The 17,948-nt window shown below is 39.5% G+C and overlaps 3 protein-coding genes across 3 annotated transcripts; 1 reads left to right on the forward strand and 2 right to left on the reverse strand.

The window, feature by feature from the left end:
* Positions 1 to 1,172: 1,172 nt before the first annotated feature.
* LOC116305913 (histamine H2 receptor-like) lies at positions 1,173 to 2,520 on the forward strand. The gene has a single exon (XM_031715912.2). The coding sequence runs from the start codon at positions 1,232 to 1,234 to the stop codon at positions 2,192 to 2,194; it is 963 nt and encodes a 320-aa protein (XP_031571772.2). The 5' UTR covers positions 1,173 to 1,231; the 3' UTR covers positions 2,195 to 2,520.
* Positions 2,521 to 3,035: 515 nt separating this feature from the next.
* Positions 3,036 to 7,036, reverse strand: LOC116305910 (vesicular inhibitory amino acid transporter). Its single transcript, XM_031715910.2, has 3 exons — positions 5,805 to 7,036; positions 4,952 to 5,140; positions 3,036 to 4,166 (listed from the first exon to the last, which is right to left on the reverse strand). Exons 1-3 carry the CDS (start codon positions 6,106 to 6,108, stop codon positions 3,178 to 3,180), a joined length of 1,482 nt encoding a protein of 493 aa, XP_031571770.2. The 5' UTR covers positions 6,109 to 7,036; the 3' UTR covers positions 3,036 to 3,177.
* A 3,255-nt stretch (positions 7,037 to 10,291) lies between these two features.
* Positions 10,292 to 12,743, reverse strand: LOC116305912 (solute carrier family 33 member 2-like). Its single transcript, XM_031715911.2, has 3 exons — positions 12,358 to 12,743; positions 11,271 to 11,766; positions 10,292 to 10,690 (listed from the first exon to the last, which is right to left on the reverse strand). Exons 1-3 carry the CDS (start codon positions 12,737 to 12,739, stop codon positions 10,300 to 10,302), a joined length of 1,269 nt encoding a protein of 422 aa, XP_031571771.1. The 5' UTR covers positions 12,740 to 12,743; the 3' UTR covers positions 10,292 to 10,299.
* Positions 12,744 to 17,948: the final 5,205 nt, after the last annotated feature.

Genomic DNA, 17,948 nt, shown 5'->3' on the forward strand with positions numbered 1-17,948 from the left:
GATTTCACTTTATCGGTTTAAATGTAAACTTGAGAGCGATATTGCCTATATTCATTTGTACGATAATAATGGCCAACCAAAAGTCATATAAGTTTTCCTTTTTTCCTTATTCCTTTTTTGCTTTTTTGTTCGATTCACTACGTGGGCTAAATTATTTAAAAGCACAACATTCTAGAATTGCAAAACTTCAAGTTTATTTTGAATTTGATAGAAGAAGCCATTTTCTTTTTGAGTTTATTTTGACATTAATAAATCTTTCTTTTCTTATTGTTTTGCTTCAGCTCACCCGTACATCTAGTTTGAATTCCGAGTTAAAAATTCAAATTTTGCCAAAAGATTTTCTTCCACAACATTTTTATATCTTTGGCATTCTTTTCCAGAATCTGTGAAAAGAAAATTCTAAGCAATATTATTTGTAGATCTCAAGCTTACTTTTAGGCTTTATCCGTTACCAGAATTTCGCCATCTGTGTTTAAGTAAAAGGCCATTGACGTGGATAAACAAATAAATGAAATTTATATTAGTAAAGTATTACGCCAGCTGAGCAACTGCGATAAAATCTGATTGGTTGTTAGGCCCTCAATTTTCTCTCCATGTGTGCAATTAATCAATTACATGCACGGTTTGAATGATAACCAAAATTTTCCGCTGTTTTATATATCATAATTAACACGTTTTTAGTAAATGTCTTATGAATAGGAAATCCCACCTTGCGTTTTGAAAAATCGAAGAGAAATAAAATCGTATAGATTGATAGCACACTCGTGCAACACGCGCATTCGTGATATTAAGTCACTACATAAAATACGTGTAGACGTTTTTGTTAATCCTACTCAAACGATGGTATTTCTCATACATACCTAAGTATTATATAGAAATTAAAATTAGTGTTCTTCGACCTTTTTTATTTTTTTAAAGAAAGATTAAATTTTATGGAACTCTTTTGCAAGTCTGATCTAAGTCAAGGGACGGGATGGGATTTAAAATGAATGGGAATTAAAATGAATTTTTGGCCACAGCAAAGAATCCGCGGGGGAATTCTAAAGTGAATTAAGTGAGTGACCCAAAGAGCTCTGCTCACATGTGATGCCAAGTCTGAGAATCGAAGTTGAGACCCCATGCATAGGTGGAGGGCGAGTGCATTATTGAAACGCCACTTCTTCCCAGATTATTTTCCATAGTTAGTTAAATATTATGCCTTTATTTCACACTTAGTTATCAACCCAGCGCGATGAATAATTCAACAGCCGAGTCATTCTTTACCGACGCAGGGAGTAAGACAGCAGACATTCTGTGGACAACAACGTATTTTATCCAAGCTTTTGCAGTCTTCCTCGCCAACCTCCTGACCATCATCACCTTCACTATCAACAGACATCTACGTAAGCGAAGTGTTTACTGTGTCATGAACCTGGCCGTTGCTGACATGCTGGTGGGGCTTGGGATTTTGATCGTCAACATCTCTGCCATGGCGACTTTCGGATTGCAATCCATTTTGAACAAAACTTTTGATAACTTCGGAAAGAGTTTTGCCAAAATCCAATTAAGTATACAAACTTTCACAGCCAATGCGACTATACTCGCGCTGACTCTGGTGGCAGTAGAGCGGATGTGCGCTACTCTTTGGCCATTACGTCATCGCAGCGTCGATTCTTGGGCTTTTGTGATTTCCATCACGAGCACGTGGTTACTGACCCTTATGATAACCATGTCCGGTGCCCTGATAAACACACAAGTTGAAGACGCAGGAAAAGTCAGTTTCTACCTAGCAGGTGTTTGGTCGTGCTTGATACTGCTAGTTTTATGCCTATCGTATATCGTCATCTACATCAAGGTCAAGTTCGAGCGCCGGCAGATGGCTGGTCAGCGGATATCAAGGCAAGAACGGGGACTTGCAACGACCCTGTTCATTGTGACCGTGGCATCAGTAGTGACCTGGTTCCCACTGGGGTTTCTCCTTCTTTTTCGGGTTTCTAACTCGGTGTATGTACCTAATGAAGCTCATCTGGTTTGCGTGTTCCTGGTCGTGACTAATTCCCTTGTCAATCCTGTGATATACGTCTTTCGGATAAGAGATTTCAGGAGAGCTCTTTTGAAACTGGTTCTTCGATGCTCTCGAGACAGACCTACACAGATACACCCAGTACAAAACGAAATGCAAGACAGACTTCAGGGAACTTTAGAAGAGACCTAAGAAAGGACACTGCGAAAAATGGAGAACCACAACAGGATTAACATCATACTACAGACTCAACCAAATCGAAAGTAAAACTACGCCCAGAGACTTTGGACATGCGTAGAAGATTGCTAACGTTAATGACGTCAGAGCATGCGATCTAAAAAAATATCTCTAAGGTCTTGGCATCACAGAGAAAAACTGTAAACATAATGCTAGTCACAGACTTAAATGGCAACTGTATGTCAAGAGTATATTGTAAGAGGTTGCCTATTAGAAAAATAAAGCGTAGATTGAATCAACCTAGAACTGATAATTAATCTTTTTAGTGTCTAAAATGTAGAAGGAAGGTTTCATTTTGGGCTAAATTATATAGTTAATATTTTCTACTGCAACAAGAAATTGCTATTAAAAATTCCTTAGAATAGAAAAAAAAGTTCGATGTAAAAATGAAAAAAAAAAAATGAATAAAGGATTACTGGCATATTGTTTTGAAACGTTTTGCTCCAAATAGATTGATATAAAAGAAAAGAGAAGGAAAAAAAAAAAAGGACTAAACAGAAAGAAATAGAAGAAAGAAAAAGAAAGAAAAGAGACTTGGAGTAAAATGAAGGAATGTAAATCGAGAAAGAATTGAATGAGCAATCTTTACTTTATCAATTAATCGGTAGGATATAAAAAAAAAATAGAAAAGGATAGCCGACAAATTATTTATGAAAACGCTTTATTTACAAAACAAAAGCAAACATGAAGAAAAAAGAAAGGAAAAGAAAAGAAAGAAAGAGAGAAAAGAGACATGGAGTAAAATGAAAGAATTTGTGAAATGTGCGACGTGAAATCGCAAGAGAAAAAGAAAGCCTTTCGAAGGTAAAGTTTTTTTAATTTTTACAAAAAGGAATAAAACTATGAGAAATAAACCAAATGAAGTAACAACAAGAAACCATAAAAAAGTAGGGAGAGAAACGGTATTATTTAAAGTCCTTCCAAAACAGTTAACCTTTTTAAGTACCTTGAAGATAAACTTTCATTAAAGCAATGACAGAGAAAACCAAACCGAAACCCCCACTAAGAATCCCGATGCAAACGATCAGAATATTGATGACATACTTAGCCGCGCTGATACGATTAAGATTAAGGATGATATAAAACAATGGCGGGAATATCAGACTCAAGCAAACCCCAGAGAGGCTACCAATTATTGCCATCAGTAGAGAAAACTCGGGGATCAAAATAGCGATCAACACTGTGACACCAACGAATAACATTCGCAGGGTATAAACTTGGAATTTTTCCAGGCGACTCAAGGGGTTGTCGTCGTCAGGGAAACAACGTGGTAGGCATGATAACTTCATTTTGTTTAAGATATTGAACAGCGTGAAGGAAGGAAGAGCAAAGGAAAACAATCCGTTCAGACCCAGAAGGGCGTTGGCCGAGTTCTCGAGTACCCCAGGTGGGAGGTTCTCGGATATTTCTTGCTTGGTGCTGTCCTTGAAGGTCAGGACGGCTATGAATCCATAAGCCACCTTAGTGATCGCTGAAATGCAGGATGAGTAGTTCATAACTGAGTCAAAAGACTCAGGGGAAGCCATATTTTCTTCGATTCCTGGGAGATAGGGATGACTGACGAAGCTGAACAGAATGATGCCCCAAGCTACTGGAAACCCCTCTAAAGTAGACAGCGGCATGTGAACACTCCAGGTGTGCCTCTGTGTAAGCCCATACCCCATAACGGTCACAAAGACCACAAACAGAGCAAAGACGCTGAACATACTCAACCAGGAGATTCGAGATAACTGGTTGATAAAGACGGAAGGAAGAAGCAACAGCCCTGCAAGGACGGTCCAGGCCGTCAGCGAGATGGGTCTTTTTTCATAGACATCGTTGAAGAAATCTGCTACTAGTAATACGTAGAGTATGCATGCGCACGTCGTTTGCAGGACTTGTGCGCCGCATACTAGGAGGGCTCCATTTCGCTTCCAGCATGAATGACCTGGAAATAAAAGATGAATCAATGTTACATCAACAGTGCTTCAAATTCAAAGACAGACAGATAGGCAAACCTTACATCCATCCCCAAGGAAGAATAAAATAACGCTTTTTCCCCTTGGTAAATACTATTAGAATACGACATGTTATTAAGTAACTTCTGGATCTTAAGACTATTTTAGTCCTATGAGTTAAAGGCGTAATTCAAAATCCGAGTGGTGAAAAATGGACCACGTCCACGTTCTGTTTTCACGAAAAATCTTAGAGATCACCAGTATACAAAACACGATCCACTGAATACTAGTGACATGACCAGCTTATCTTTGAATATCATTATTTATAGTGACCGTATGTACCTAAAGAACAATGAGAAGGAAGATCTAAAGATCAATGAGAACAAAGAAAATTGCAGAGAAACGTTGCTAGCAATATTCTGTCATGTCATGTATTCTTTGTAGTCTACGTTCTTCTATGGAAGTGTGTGTGTGACTGTCACGTCAGTAGGCCGACTGAATTTGTATCCCACTATAAGAAAGTGATTTTTTTAAATCTGTGGCCAACGGACTCTCACCTCCTGGAGTGAACACATGTACATACAAATTTCAAAAGGCACACATGTCGGCGATGTTGGTATCGTAATCAGTAAATATATTTAATATCTAATGCTTGCCGGCCACCAAGACGGCCTCCATGACGTGGACGGGTAAGATACGTCCGGAAAACCGAAGATAATTTTCTGAAACCATCCCGGCTCGAATCAAGGGAGATCAAAACTTTAAATAAACATACCCAGTTCTGCGTAGCTTTTCCTGATTCGCCGACCCTTTTCTCCCTGATCTGGTGCCACTGGTGCATCATACAAACACCTGACGATCAACTTTCCCGTGTAGTTAGTAACAACAGCGATAAGGACGATTGCAGCAAGAGACAGATAGCCTCCTTTACTCACGGCATAAGGAATGCCTAGGGTGCCTGTACCTTCAAAGAAAAAAGACAAAAATAGAATCAATATTTATATGCTGTACTTATTAAAAAATGAAAGACTTTTACTTTAGGCGTATTTTTTCCCCATTTCAAAACTCTGCGGAGTAGGATTTGTTTAAGTTCATTCATGTTGTTCTTTCTTTTCAAAAAACTACAACTCTTAACGATACTCTGAAACAAACTTTGGGCTAATTAAAGTCCGTGCACGACTAACCCCAGATGGAATTGTATTTTAGTCATGCCATGACCCGCTAGCAGATTAGTACAAAGGTTGTTCAATCTGCGATTGACCGTGCCATGCCTTTTATCAGGCCAGAGGTTGTTTCGGGGTTCGATCTATGAGTTACCCTGCCCTGCCTTTGATCAGCCCAGAGGTTGTTTCAAGGTATTGATTAAATATGAATGTCTTTGCAGGATGATATGGATGAGGTTTTTGTGATATCTGGAAACACCAATCAGCTTTTAGCTTTGAATCATCTACACCCATGACGTCACAGATGATGGTTTTTTAATCAACAGAAAAGATTTTAGATGTTAGTTTAGTTGGACGAATGAGAACACAAAAAAGAAAAAGATACTCGCAAAAAAATGAAATGAATTCATTTAAAATGAAAAATAAATGTTTTTTCTTAGTTTTTCAAGTTGAAAATAAATCTACCTTGTATAAGATTAGAAATATTCCAGGCAGCTTGCAGGCTTGAGGTCTTTCCTTTTTTCTCATTAATATCTATTTCTTCCCTTTCTTCTTTTGCTCCTTCTTTTTCGTTAGTCTGCTCCTCCGTCTTGTCATCGTTGTCCACGCCTAACGTGTAAGCTTTTCCCCCAAACTCGAAATCTTCTTCGGTGAAAGATTCCTCTTCTTTCGGTACGTGGCTATATTGATCATAAGGTGGGTTGGTCTTCTTCTGCCTCGTGAGAGACTTCGGCAGTACAGCTTGGAGAACACCTGTGAATCTATCCATTATACACTTTGAATCCTGCAGCAGTTAAATAGTAACTGTCTCTTGACACCTTTGAAAGTTCAGTGCGGATGATATTAAATGATCTTTTCAATCGACCATACTTTATATTCCAGTCAATAAAAGCTTCTCACATTGAAGCGGATTCAACGTTAATTCAAGATTAACACTCTACGATCAAATTGCGTCAAAAGAGGGTTTTTTTGTGCTAAGTAATTAACACATTAACCAGTGGATAATCAATTATTTAAATGTTTTGAAGAACAAGAGCCGTTATACCAAGAGTTATCCTATCAGCTGCAAGCTTTGTCGTTGATAATTTATACACAAAGTTATCAAACAGGTGGATCAAAAATTGCTCATTACTCGGGCCACCTGTAAGCGAACAAAATCCAAAGAGTAAAATCTTCTTCCAGCTGCATTTGAAGACTAGGAAACGTTTTGTTTGACCAATAAGATAACAAGAACGGACAATGTTATCAATAATTCCAAAATTATCAGCTCTTTTGAGTAAAATAACTAAAAAAATCCCAAAAATTCAAGAAAGACATTTTGGAAAAAATGTCACTAGGAAAATCTTTGACCACTACTCATTCTGCACGATGCAAAGCTGGTTCTAGGATCAATATTGAATATTTTGTTTATCATTTTATTCGAGGGTAGTTCCTTGTTAGAATGCAAGGCCTTGATAAAAGTGAATCTCGTACGACGAAAAATAAAAGGTATTGACGTGCCATGCCATTCAGTGACTATGACGGTACCGCATCCAGGCATTTTTATTGGCTGAGCAACAATCTCTCACGAGCTGATTGATTTATTATTAAATGTAGTGGCAATGTGTGTGAGTGAAAAAGTGGGCCAGCTGTGTTTAATCTGAATATGCTCATCCATTAAAGAGGAGCTGTTGAGGAGCTGTCAACCTATGTTGGTGCGTCCGCTGTCAAATCTTGTGTGCTTGATCCAATTCCAGCTTCCATCATGAAGGAGTGTACTGATTTGTTGTATCCTGTAATCACCCGTATTGTTAACCTATCTTTGGAACTTTCTATACTCCCTACATCATTGAAAGAAGCAGTTGTTTCACCTTTACTTAAGAAGTCCTCTTTGGACCATGAAGAACTGCTCAACTATAGACCTATATCGAATCTTCCGTTTGTTTCGAAGTGTTGCGAGAAAGTGGCGACTTCACAACTAACTGCCTATTTAAATGACAATAGCTTAACTGAACCTTTTCAATCTGCATATAAGGAACGCCACGGCACTGAATCTGCCCTTATTAGAGTACAGAATGACATCCTTCGTGCCATTGATGATGACAAATGTGTTGTCCTGCTGCTTCTAGACCTGTCTTCAGCATTTGACACTGAAGTTCATCGCATCCTGCTTTCAAGACTCTCTTCTCGTTTTGGAGTACGTGGTAAAGTTCTTGCTTGGTTTCGTTCCTACCTTGCTGATCGCAAACAAGTCATCTGTGTTGAAAACCAACGATCGGACGTTTTCAACTTGGAGTACGGTGTGCCACAAGGATCCGTTTTGGGCCCAGTCCTTTTTACTTTGTACACTTCACCATTAGGCGATATAATGCGGCATCATGGTGTTTCATTTCACCTCTACGCGGATGACACGCAGATTTACTACGCATTCAACTGCTCCATTGGAGGTGACATGGATTCTTGCAGATACCGGGTTGAAGCATGTATACGTGATATTGATTGCTGGATGCTGTCCAACAACTTGAAGCTTAACAACGACAAGACAGAGTTTCTTCTACTGCATGCGCAGCATCGTCCATCGCCACCACTGGACACTATTTCTGCTGCTAACGAACTCATTAAAGTTTCTGAACATGCAAGGAACATTGGTGTAGTTTTCGATAGGACTCTAAGTTTAGCTAAACAAGTTACTGCAGTTTGCCAGTCTGCTTTTTACCATATTAGGAACATAGCACGCGTTAGAAGGTATTTAAGCTATGACACCACAAAAATCCTAGTTCATGCATTTGTGACTTCGAAGATAGATCATTGTAATTCTTTATTGTTTGGCTTACCCAAACACCTTGTGCAACGCTTACAATATGCTCTTAATGCTGCCGCTAGGCTTATTAGTCTTTCACGCAAATCAGATCATATTACACCAGTATTGATGGAGCTGCATTGGCTCCCAGTTGAACAGCGTATTAAGTATAAGATCCTTCTTTTTGTCTTTAAGGCAGTGAATGGTATTGCGCCAACTTATCTTAGTGATTTAGTGTGTCTTTACGTTCCATCTCGCACATTGCGTTCATCTGCCAAGGGATTGCTCAGGGTACCCAAGTTTAAGCTTAAGACCTATGGCGCTAGGGCATTCTCCATTTGTGGGCCTGTGTTATGGAATACTCTTCCCCAAGATATTAGATTATGTTCAAGTTTGGATAGCTTTAAGAAAAAGCTAAAAACATTTTTATATAAAGAGGCTTATGGTTAGTTTTTAAGATTAGTTATTCATTTTATATATATTTATAATTACTAGATTATTATATTTTTATAGAATGTAGTCATTAAGATAGTTTAGTAGTTGGATTTTTGATTATTTGATATTTCAGTAATTATTTATATTTGTTATATTGTTTGTAAAGCGCTTTGAACATCATAGGTAAAAGCGCTATAGAAATAAAGAGTGACCTGGTAAAGATACTCGGAAGAATTGTGAGTCTGGATGCCCGTAGCGATCATAATATTCCTTACAATCTCCCAAACCTTTGAAACTTGCGGGGTAACAATGCTTCATATCCAAGGAAACATACTCATCTTCGTCGTATTCCATATTCCACAAACCTCCATGACCGTGCTCCACGCATGCTTTGGCTATATCTCCGAACTCCTTTGGGGTATGTTTCCAACCATTCCTTTTCTTTGCGGCTAGGAAGTCCAAGCTGCGGCTGCTAAGGACCTCGTCTGAGAAGTCTTCCCCTAAAGTTTCACAAGCACTTCGAATGCGTTGGTGTTCCACTTCAGGACGATACAGAGTACCATCTTGCGTCATAAATTGACTTCCTTCCGAATCCATCAACCAAATAGAATTCTCGTGGACTAATTCTGCCAATGGCGTAGTTTCGTAGATCTTTGTCTCCTTCTTCTTAGGGAATCTCAGTTCGCGCCAAGCGTGTTCGTTGTGCTGGTAAATAACTATGGGAGCTCCTCTTCCACCGTACTTATGCGTACCCGGGTAAATAAATCCATCTGTGATGTCTTTCACATGTATGCGCCTTTCTAAGAGCACTTCTAACTTCTTAATGTTATCTATCGTAGCTCCGGCCTTATGAGTAGCTCTTTCCCATTTCCTAATGGCTTCTCTTCTCTTTAGAGTAAGTTTACCTCCACGAGAGGAATCTTCAAAGAATTCTCTTACCAGTTTCCCTACGCAGTTACCAGGATGTGGCATTGGTTTGAGCTTCTTAACGTCTGGTTTTTTAATCTCGTAAGCACCATAGATAACTACCGTAACAGGATAAGCAACTTCGTAAAACAACATGTCCACGCCCACCAACGCTCCTGGCCTCGTTTGCTCATTCAAAACGAACAACTTCTGCTTACCTGACGCTCGTATAGGATTCCTACCCTTCTCTATTATCCATTCACCATCCATGTACTTTATAAACGTCAATTCCAAACGGTAATTACCTTCAGGCATTAAATCAATTATCCTCTCAGCCCTTTCTTCGTCCATAGTTTCGTCCGTATCTCCCTCCATAAATGTCGTGAAGGCGAAGTCAGCATCCAAACGATCCAACACCTGAGTTCGCAGCTTGCGCACAGTCTTATTCCTAATGCTCCTGATAGCGTCCATCTATATCTAAGAAATATTTTAGACTACGTTTGCGGCCCCACACATAAATTAAGGCAAAATTCTTTACATTCATGCATATATAAAACAAATATGTTAACACAGCAGCAGTAAGGAAATCGCCGCGCAACGTATAATGGGACACGGGTATTTCCCGCTGGAGCCCCTCGTACGTGAGCACGGCTTTTGCCCGCTTGGGAGCGGTTGGTCACCGCGAGTCCCCCTTACTGCTGCTTAAAGTTATTATTATTATTATTATTATTAAAAGGAATATTTCAAAGTTGGTCCTTGAAATGTACAGTAGTCGTTAACTAGAATACAGAATTTTCTTGATATTTAAACAATTCAGTGGAACAAGTCCTTTGATTTTCATTAAGTCCGTGTGACCATTATATCAGGATCGCAGAAGATAAACATGGGAATAACACCAAGAGACAGGAGAAAACACAGCAGGAAATATAATGAATATCCCATAACGTCAACTACACCTCCTGACAGAGACATCATAGTGAGCTTCCCCAACACTTCCACAGTAGCCAGCATAGAGAAATGAGTGGCTTGTAGACTAGAGTGTACATCTTTGGAAAACTGCATCATAACAGTAAAAGTTATAGTGGTAATGATTCCTCCAGTTAGCTGCAATATACATTCTGAGACAAGAAGAACAGTCGATGATTGGCTTGTTGACACAGCTAGGCAATGGGTTACCATGGGAATAAGCCTTGCTATTGAAATCCATTTGAGAAGCCTTATAAGTTCATCTCTGGAAGAAAGGATAAATAATAATTTTAACAACATTAATGAGTCAAAAAAATAAGTACACACTTAATGAACGTCTACCTTAGGCATAATGTTTTCCCATTTCAGACCACATGTCATTCTCTAGAGAATAGGATTCTTTGTTTTAATAGTACCTGTATTCATGTGTCTTCTTACTATTAAACAAAGGAATGATAATCTAGGGAATGACACATGGATTGAAATGGGAAAGTATATAGTGAGGCATAAAAAGCAACAAGACTGGTTAAAAAATGAAAGTAAAATTCATTTAAAATTAAATTATTTTTAATCATTTTGAAAAAAATTAAATATTTTTCAAAATAATAAAATTCTAGAATTTACTGTTTTTGATGGCTTTTTCTGTGTTAAACAAACAAGGTGCATTTTGGTATAGCTTGGGTATTATGCATAAACTACATTGTTTTTAGTATACCCAACCAAGAACAAAGATATGCAGTATAGTACAAATGATTTCTATAGTAAGATCTCAAACATGTTCAATATGCAGACAGCCATCTAAGTTGAAATCATAATATATATAGTTCACTAGTTTTGACACCTACCTTCTAGTGTTCCATCCACTTGCCATCCAACCACCCATCGTAGATCCAAATATAGAGAAAAACTGAGCCAATATGCCAGTCAAGAGTCCAACATCACCAGGAGAAAAACCATTATCCAATAAAAATAAAGGTACCATGCTTGCCATTCCTTGTTCACCAAGTTTATAAACAAAAACATAGGCAACTATCCACACAAAGCCTCTAGTTTTAACAACAGACTTGAACAACTGAAAAGTGTTTTTTCGTCGATTCTCAGGTCCATAACTTTTGTGCTGGGTTTCATTTTGTGTTTGTTGCTTCGTTACAGTATTAATATAAGAATAAGGTTCCCCTTTCAAATGCATTTTGTATGAGTATACTGCACACGATAGATAAAAACAGCTTACCATGATGAACAGTACTTCCCAGTTTGCAAAAGCAGACATCCAAACTAGCAGTCCTCCCCCAGTCAACGCTCCAACTTTATATCCTACTACTTGTGCAATATTTCCTTTACCTGGAACATATTAAGAAAATTATAATAATGCTATTATAGGTTGCTGCTACTAGATGTCATTTCCTGTCTTGGGTGGAAGTAAGTAAGATAAGGGTAAAGTGTCTGTAAGTGGTTGATATCTTAACCATAAGTTGACACCTTACCACACTGGGTGTGAATTGGTCATCATAGCCCTTGTGTGGTAGTCTTATAAGCTGAAGGACCTTTATTATGTGGAAGCCATACTGACTGGAAGGACAGATTTCTCCCCTGCATTCTCTCATATTTAAGCACTTCAGGATGAGGTTACTCAGTGTAGAGGAGAGAGGGAGAGGGAGGACAGGGTCCATGGAGGGGTTGGGGTAGGGGGTGCTACAGTCCGCCCCCTACCCCCCCCCCCCTCCATATTTTCCCTTTTTCCATACTGGTCTCTCATATTTTCCAATCTTAGATTCCCACTTTTCCCCATACTAATCTCATATATTTTCCAATCTTATCCCCCCTCCCTTTAATAACTGTACTGTCCCTAATTAAGAGGGTGCTAGATTTAATTTAAATCAAGACTGTCAAATTGGTACTAAGACAAATCATATGAAGTTGATGAACACTTACCCAACTCACGCGAATGAAGTATTCTAATTGCCATCGTATCAACAGCAATATCTTGACTGGCAGCCATTACATTAAGCCCAAACACACTAGCAAGAACTACAAGCGTTAAATGAGTCCCGCATAAACCCGAAGCGCCACAGCAAACAGCCATACCAACAAATGTCATAGTGAGCCAGTACCAAATGGAAGAGGACGAGTCAAGATACTTGGCGATAAACACCTTAAAAAGCCATGGAAAGCTAAGAAAACGAGAAAACCCCACTTTGGATAGTGAGACTGAGCGAGTTCGTAATAATATTGGGATGAGTTTGGTTTGAATTCCGTAGGGAAGTCCTTGAGAAAAGTACAGGAAGAACAAGAGGACAAACTTTTCTGCCGCCATTTTGTACGTGTCAATGTTTTTAAACTATCTATGGGAATGGGTATCCTGTGTTAACAAGAAGAGAGGAGACTGGACTGTAATTTTCTAGAGATATATGCGCGATCTGGACCGCGATCTGGAAATAATCGTTGATTCCTATATTTAGATGTTTTGGAAAAGTGTATGTACTGAAAAAAGCCGCTTTTCAATCAAATGTTCTCAATAGAATGTATTAGGCTCGTATGGCCTGTGGAGACGGAAGTGAACCGTACCCATGCGGTCGCCGAATCTTCTAATCATGGTTCCCTGTGGTTAGCCATCAATTTCACAGGACGAAAAAGGTCGACAGCATTATAAATTCAAAGTACAATTTAATAAATGTTTCCAATATAGCATTTTATATACAAAACAGTGTGGATCTACCAGGAGGTTGGATAAGGTGGATGTGCTGGTGCGTGGTGGTACTCAAGTCGTAATTTCTGGATCAGCTAAAATTAACGAAAATGTAGAAGTTAGAGCATTAGACGTATCCCAAGGTTCGGGTAACCCCTCTCGATACACTGATGAAGAATCTAATGGGGGTGCTTCCCCTTGAGGATTCCAAGGGGAGGGGCTAGTTAAAAAGATGAGGGTAGACGTCCTTGGGAGGGTATTGAGAAGCCGCTTGAAAATAATAATCGACGCACGAAATGTACCGAGGGTGTCTCTCTAAGAAATTCCATTTGAATGGGGAGGGGGTGGGGGACATAAAAAATCAGAACCACATACAAAGAATTTCCCTTTAATCTCGTTCATATCCTAATTGACCTGTTTCCTAGAACGAGGTCTAGTTCCTAGTTCCTCAAAACATACATTTGATATGTAAAGGTAGATTTCTAGCTGTCCTACACGACGACATCTGTAAAGTTTAAAAATATAATTTAAATGCTTCACCCACAGAATTTAAGTTCATGTCTTCAAGAGGTACCCGGATCTAATGCTGACCGTTGACCATGCGCGGCCTTAACACGACGCGCGGACAAAAAAGTATAGTAAATTTCAACCAAGACTTAACCAAGCCAAATCAACGATTTTTGAGTGCACCATTTTACATATAGCTAAAACGATTATTTACCCAAGTTATTCGCCTACCAATGCACATGCGCGGTCTAAAACCGAAGGTTAAGTGTGAGAAGGCATGGAACTTATCACCAGTTTCCCGCATCCACCGCTCCGGTCAAAATTCTGCAGAAGCGTGGTAAAGATTTTCTGAATGGCCAGCGGCGTAGATAGCCAGTTGAATAAGTGTCTAAAAAATTCAACGATACGAGCCAAAGCAAACAATTAGATTAATGAGTTAAGCTATAAATGGAACCGATATGATGACCAAGTTGGAAATAATTGGATTTTAAAAATCGTTGAATTCTCAGAAGTTGAAAGGTTATGGACAATTTTAATGTATAGAAAAAACATTCCCAATCTCTAAAATTTGGTTTCTGCTTCTAAATTCTGATTTTTTGAGAGTTTTTGTATTTTGGAAAATCCGGAACCGTGCATGTATGGAATGGACTGGACTTCAGTTAACTGGATCGTTCGGATTGCAAACGCATTTTTACGCCGAATTTGCAGCTTTTACCCTATCATTTTTATTTTAATATTCATAGCTAGTACTCTTCTGCTAAGAAGCGGTTACAAGAAATCAAGATTTTAAAAAAATTGAAAAAAATATATTGGATCGTGAATCGGATGCATTGGAAACCTTTTGCTGCTTGTCTGCATACACCAACAGTTAAGCACTTAGTACTATAATATATTATAATATATATTGAGTGTTTGAATTAGACATAATATGTTTCCGAGGTTTTACGGGTCCATGTACAATTGAAAATCAAAAGCCCCTCGATACATCATCGACAACTGCGCGCGAAATGCTTATCGTTTAAGTAACATACGACTAGTTTCTTTTTTTGCAGCAACCCGTCTAACATGCAGCAACCCAGGTTTTTTAATTTCCAGCAACTCAATCGTCTAACACTCAGGAAGTCGTTTCTTATTTGCAGGCACTCGTCAAACATGCAGCAACTTGTATTTTTATTTCCACCAGCTTGATCGTCTAACATGCAGAAAGTCGTTTCTTATTTGCAGGACTTGCATTGTCTAACTTGCTGCATGTCCTTTATGGGCATGCTTAGAAACTATCCATTTACTAACTAGATAACCCTTTGACTGCCTATATTACGTATTAAAAAGTGTGCACGAAAACTATTCAAATAAATCACTTGTTTGGACATCGATTTTATATAATTAATTAATGGTTACTAATAAGTGTTTGTGTTACACACGGTACTTTTGATCCCGTTCGAACCAATAGTTGACACGTTTTTGCTGGAACTTATATTTACTGCTTCTTTCTTTGAGATCTATGCTCAGTACATGTGTGTAAGAATATATCCCTATATATCTCTGGTTACAAAACTACTATCTGGTTACATGAACATTTCGTCACACACTCTAATATTTACATAAAGACTTAGTCACGAAATGCCGTACTAGTTTTGTGTCTCACATACTCCCCCACTTAAAATGATGTCCTCCTGGACATGACAAAACACTAAACATAAATCAGACGTGTACACTATTCAAAGACTATCTACAGATTATAGAGTTCAAGTGAATTGGGTTGATCAGGCCCAATCAGTTAATTGCTGTCTCGTTTTCTATAGTCCATATGACTTCTCTTGTCCGCCGGCGCTGGGCACGTCGTCTCTCTAATGTTTCGTGTAGTAGGACGTGTGTAGTCCCTGACTAATCATTGTGTATTTGACACAGTCCCGTTCCAGTTTTTTTTATTTTTTTGATAAACTATAAGAATAATATGCTAAAAATATATCTGTTAGTACTGCGGGTTGTAAGTGTTGTAGCCATTAAACTGTTGGCGATACACTGTCCATGGGTATACAGGTTGGTTGTAAGGTTGTTGAACTTGTCCTTGTCTAGACAAGACTGGTGGGTTGATGAAGGTCCCTCCGTGTGCAGGAGCGGGGTAGTGATACGTCCCTCCGTAATAAGGGTAAGCTGCGATACCATTTGCATGGTACCAGTTAGTCATTGGTGTCCCAAGAGTGTTGTAGGTTAGCGTCTGTGGACGGCGTCTCTCGCGGACTGGTCTGCCTTCCGGTTCTGTAGGAGGAACTGCTTCTAATTCTGGTACATTTATTTCACTCGGCCACGAGGCTTGGGGGTCTGGTTCAAACAAAACTGGAATCTTACCCTCAGTCGGACCAACCTTTGCTGAGCACTTTATAATTGTTGCTTGCTTTTTGGGTATTACAATGTCTCGCTTGCAAGTTTTAATTTCGGCAAGTTCGCAGTATGGATCAACCGCGCGCGGCGTACTCACTAGCCCTTCTACGTCGCTTCTTTTCAGATGAGTCATTGTCGCCGCCATACTGTCTACTATTCCGTCCTTTGTTTCCCCTTCACGTTTAACAAGTTCTGCGATAACATTGTACCCAATAATAGGTGTGTCTAATTGGTCTCGTGAAACCAAGAAAGGAACTTTGACTTTAGCTCCCTCTCCTCCTGACAAAAGCTCAAAGTCTATTTCGACCCAACCCTCAAATGGGAAAGGGGTACCGTTGGCCGCTGTCAGGTTTAGATTTTGCCCATCTAAAAGTTCCCCTATTTTACGCACGGTAGTCCCATCCATTTGTTTGTCAATCCAGTCTTTGGGGAGGATAGAAACCTGAGCCCCAGTATCCCATAATGCATCAGTTTTGCGACCATTTAACAAACAAGTTATCATGCATTTCTTCCCCACCAAATTAACAACTTTGGTGAGTTGTCCTGGCGTGAGGTGTGTGCGGTAAAATCCTTGTTCTCTCATCTCTTCATTCTCTTGCTGGGTGATATAGCCTATTGCATTGCAAAGTGTTTTGTGCTCATTCCAATGTGCAAACTTACACGCACTTGAACAGTAATTAACACTTTCGCATCCCGAACAAAGTATGACTGTTTCTTGTTTCCCTTGTACTCCGCACGACACGCACACATGGGACTCTTTGTTTTCCCGGACTACTCCCTGTCCCCCGGGCGTAGCCGTCGGGAGTTTCCCGACTTTGTTTTGCAACCCCGCGCGAAGTGTTCACCCGATCCACATTTAAAACAATGACTACAACTTTCAGCGTTGTTTTCTTCACATTTAGTGCAACGGCGAACATTCCTCTCTTCCTTCCTTCTTTCGCGCGGTTTATTTAAATCCGATCGAATTGCAGCCACTTCAGCCTGAAGAGCCTTGAGCGTTGCCATGTAGCTATCTTCACTCTGTGCTTTCCCACTGCCATGGTTCTTTGGCGCTGGTATTTTTCTATCGTTTTGTTCGACAGGAGCGTGAATTTGATTAACGAGCGCTTTGCGTGACCCAAGACTCAGTTTACTCATGCGCTCAGACTCTTCCGACGCCGCAGCATTTAATTTCTCCATTAGCTCTTCGTCACTAGCGTCAGCGTTTAACAGATGTGGCCGAAGCTTTGTGCGTATGGATTCCGACTGCAGGCCGGTCTCGATCACGTGGCGAAATAAACCATTTACTAACGCAGAGTCATACTTAACAGTTCCTTCGTTCGTTTGCGATGCAAAGAGAACTTGTTGGCGCAAATCCATGACTCTAATTAGAAAATCTTGCGGAGACTCCTTCGCAGCCTGACATGCCGTTGTCAATTCTTGGTAAAGCTCTGTACTAGATTTCTGTTTATAATGTGCTTTTAGAATCTGCTCAAGTTTTCCTATCGTTAGCGCTGGCATCATTTCTAAATAAGATCTTAATTTAAGTGATGGACTAATCGCTCTGATCACGCCTTCGATTACTTCTGTCTCGCTGTATTTGTTCTTAAGACCAACCTCGATTTGCCTCAAGAGACTTACGAGAGACAAGCGGTCTTTGTGCGTATCTCCTCCAATCATACCAATGATACGAAAATCGCGCCTGAGTGCATTTCGTACATCTACGACGCCTACGTCACTAAGAGTACATACCGGTTCGATTGCTTCCTGTTTTGATGATTTGTTATCTGGTTGTAGAGATACCAACTTTTCGTTTGCTTCGTTGATTTGCTTCTGGTAATCCTCCATCATCTTCTTGAAGTTCTCTTGCATCTTCTCTAGTTCTTTCTTCGCTTTGTCGTATTCAGCATCCTTCTGCGCTGTGTTGCTCTCCTTGGTGAATTTGCCGATGTCTTCAATGACTAACTGT

Source organism: Actinia tenebrosa, unplaced genomic scaffold (assembly GCF_029948245.1).
Source record: "Actinia tenebrosa isolate PJP-AT-01 unplaced genomic scaffold, QUT_ActTen_1.0 PGA_scaffold3__52_contigs__length_22856419, whole genome shotgun sequence".
NCBI lineage: Eukaryota > Metazoa > Cnidaria > Anthozoa > Actiniaria > Actiniidae > Actinia > Actinia tenebrosa.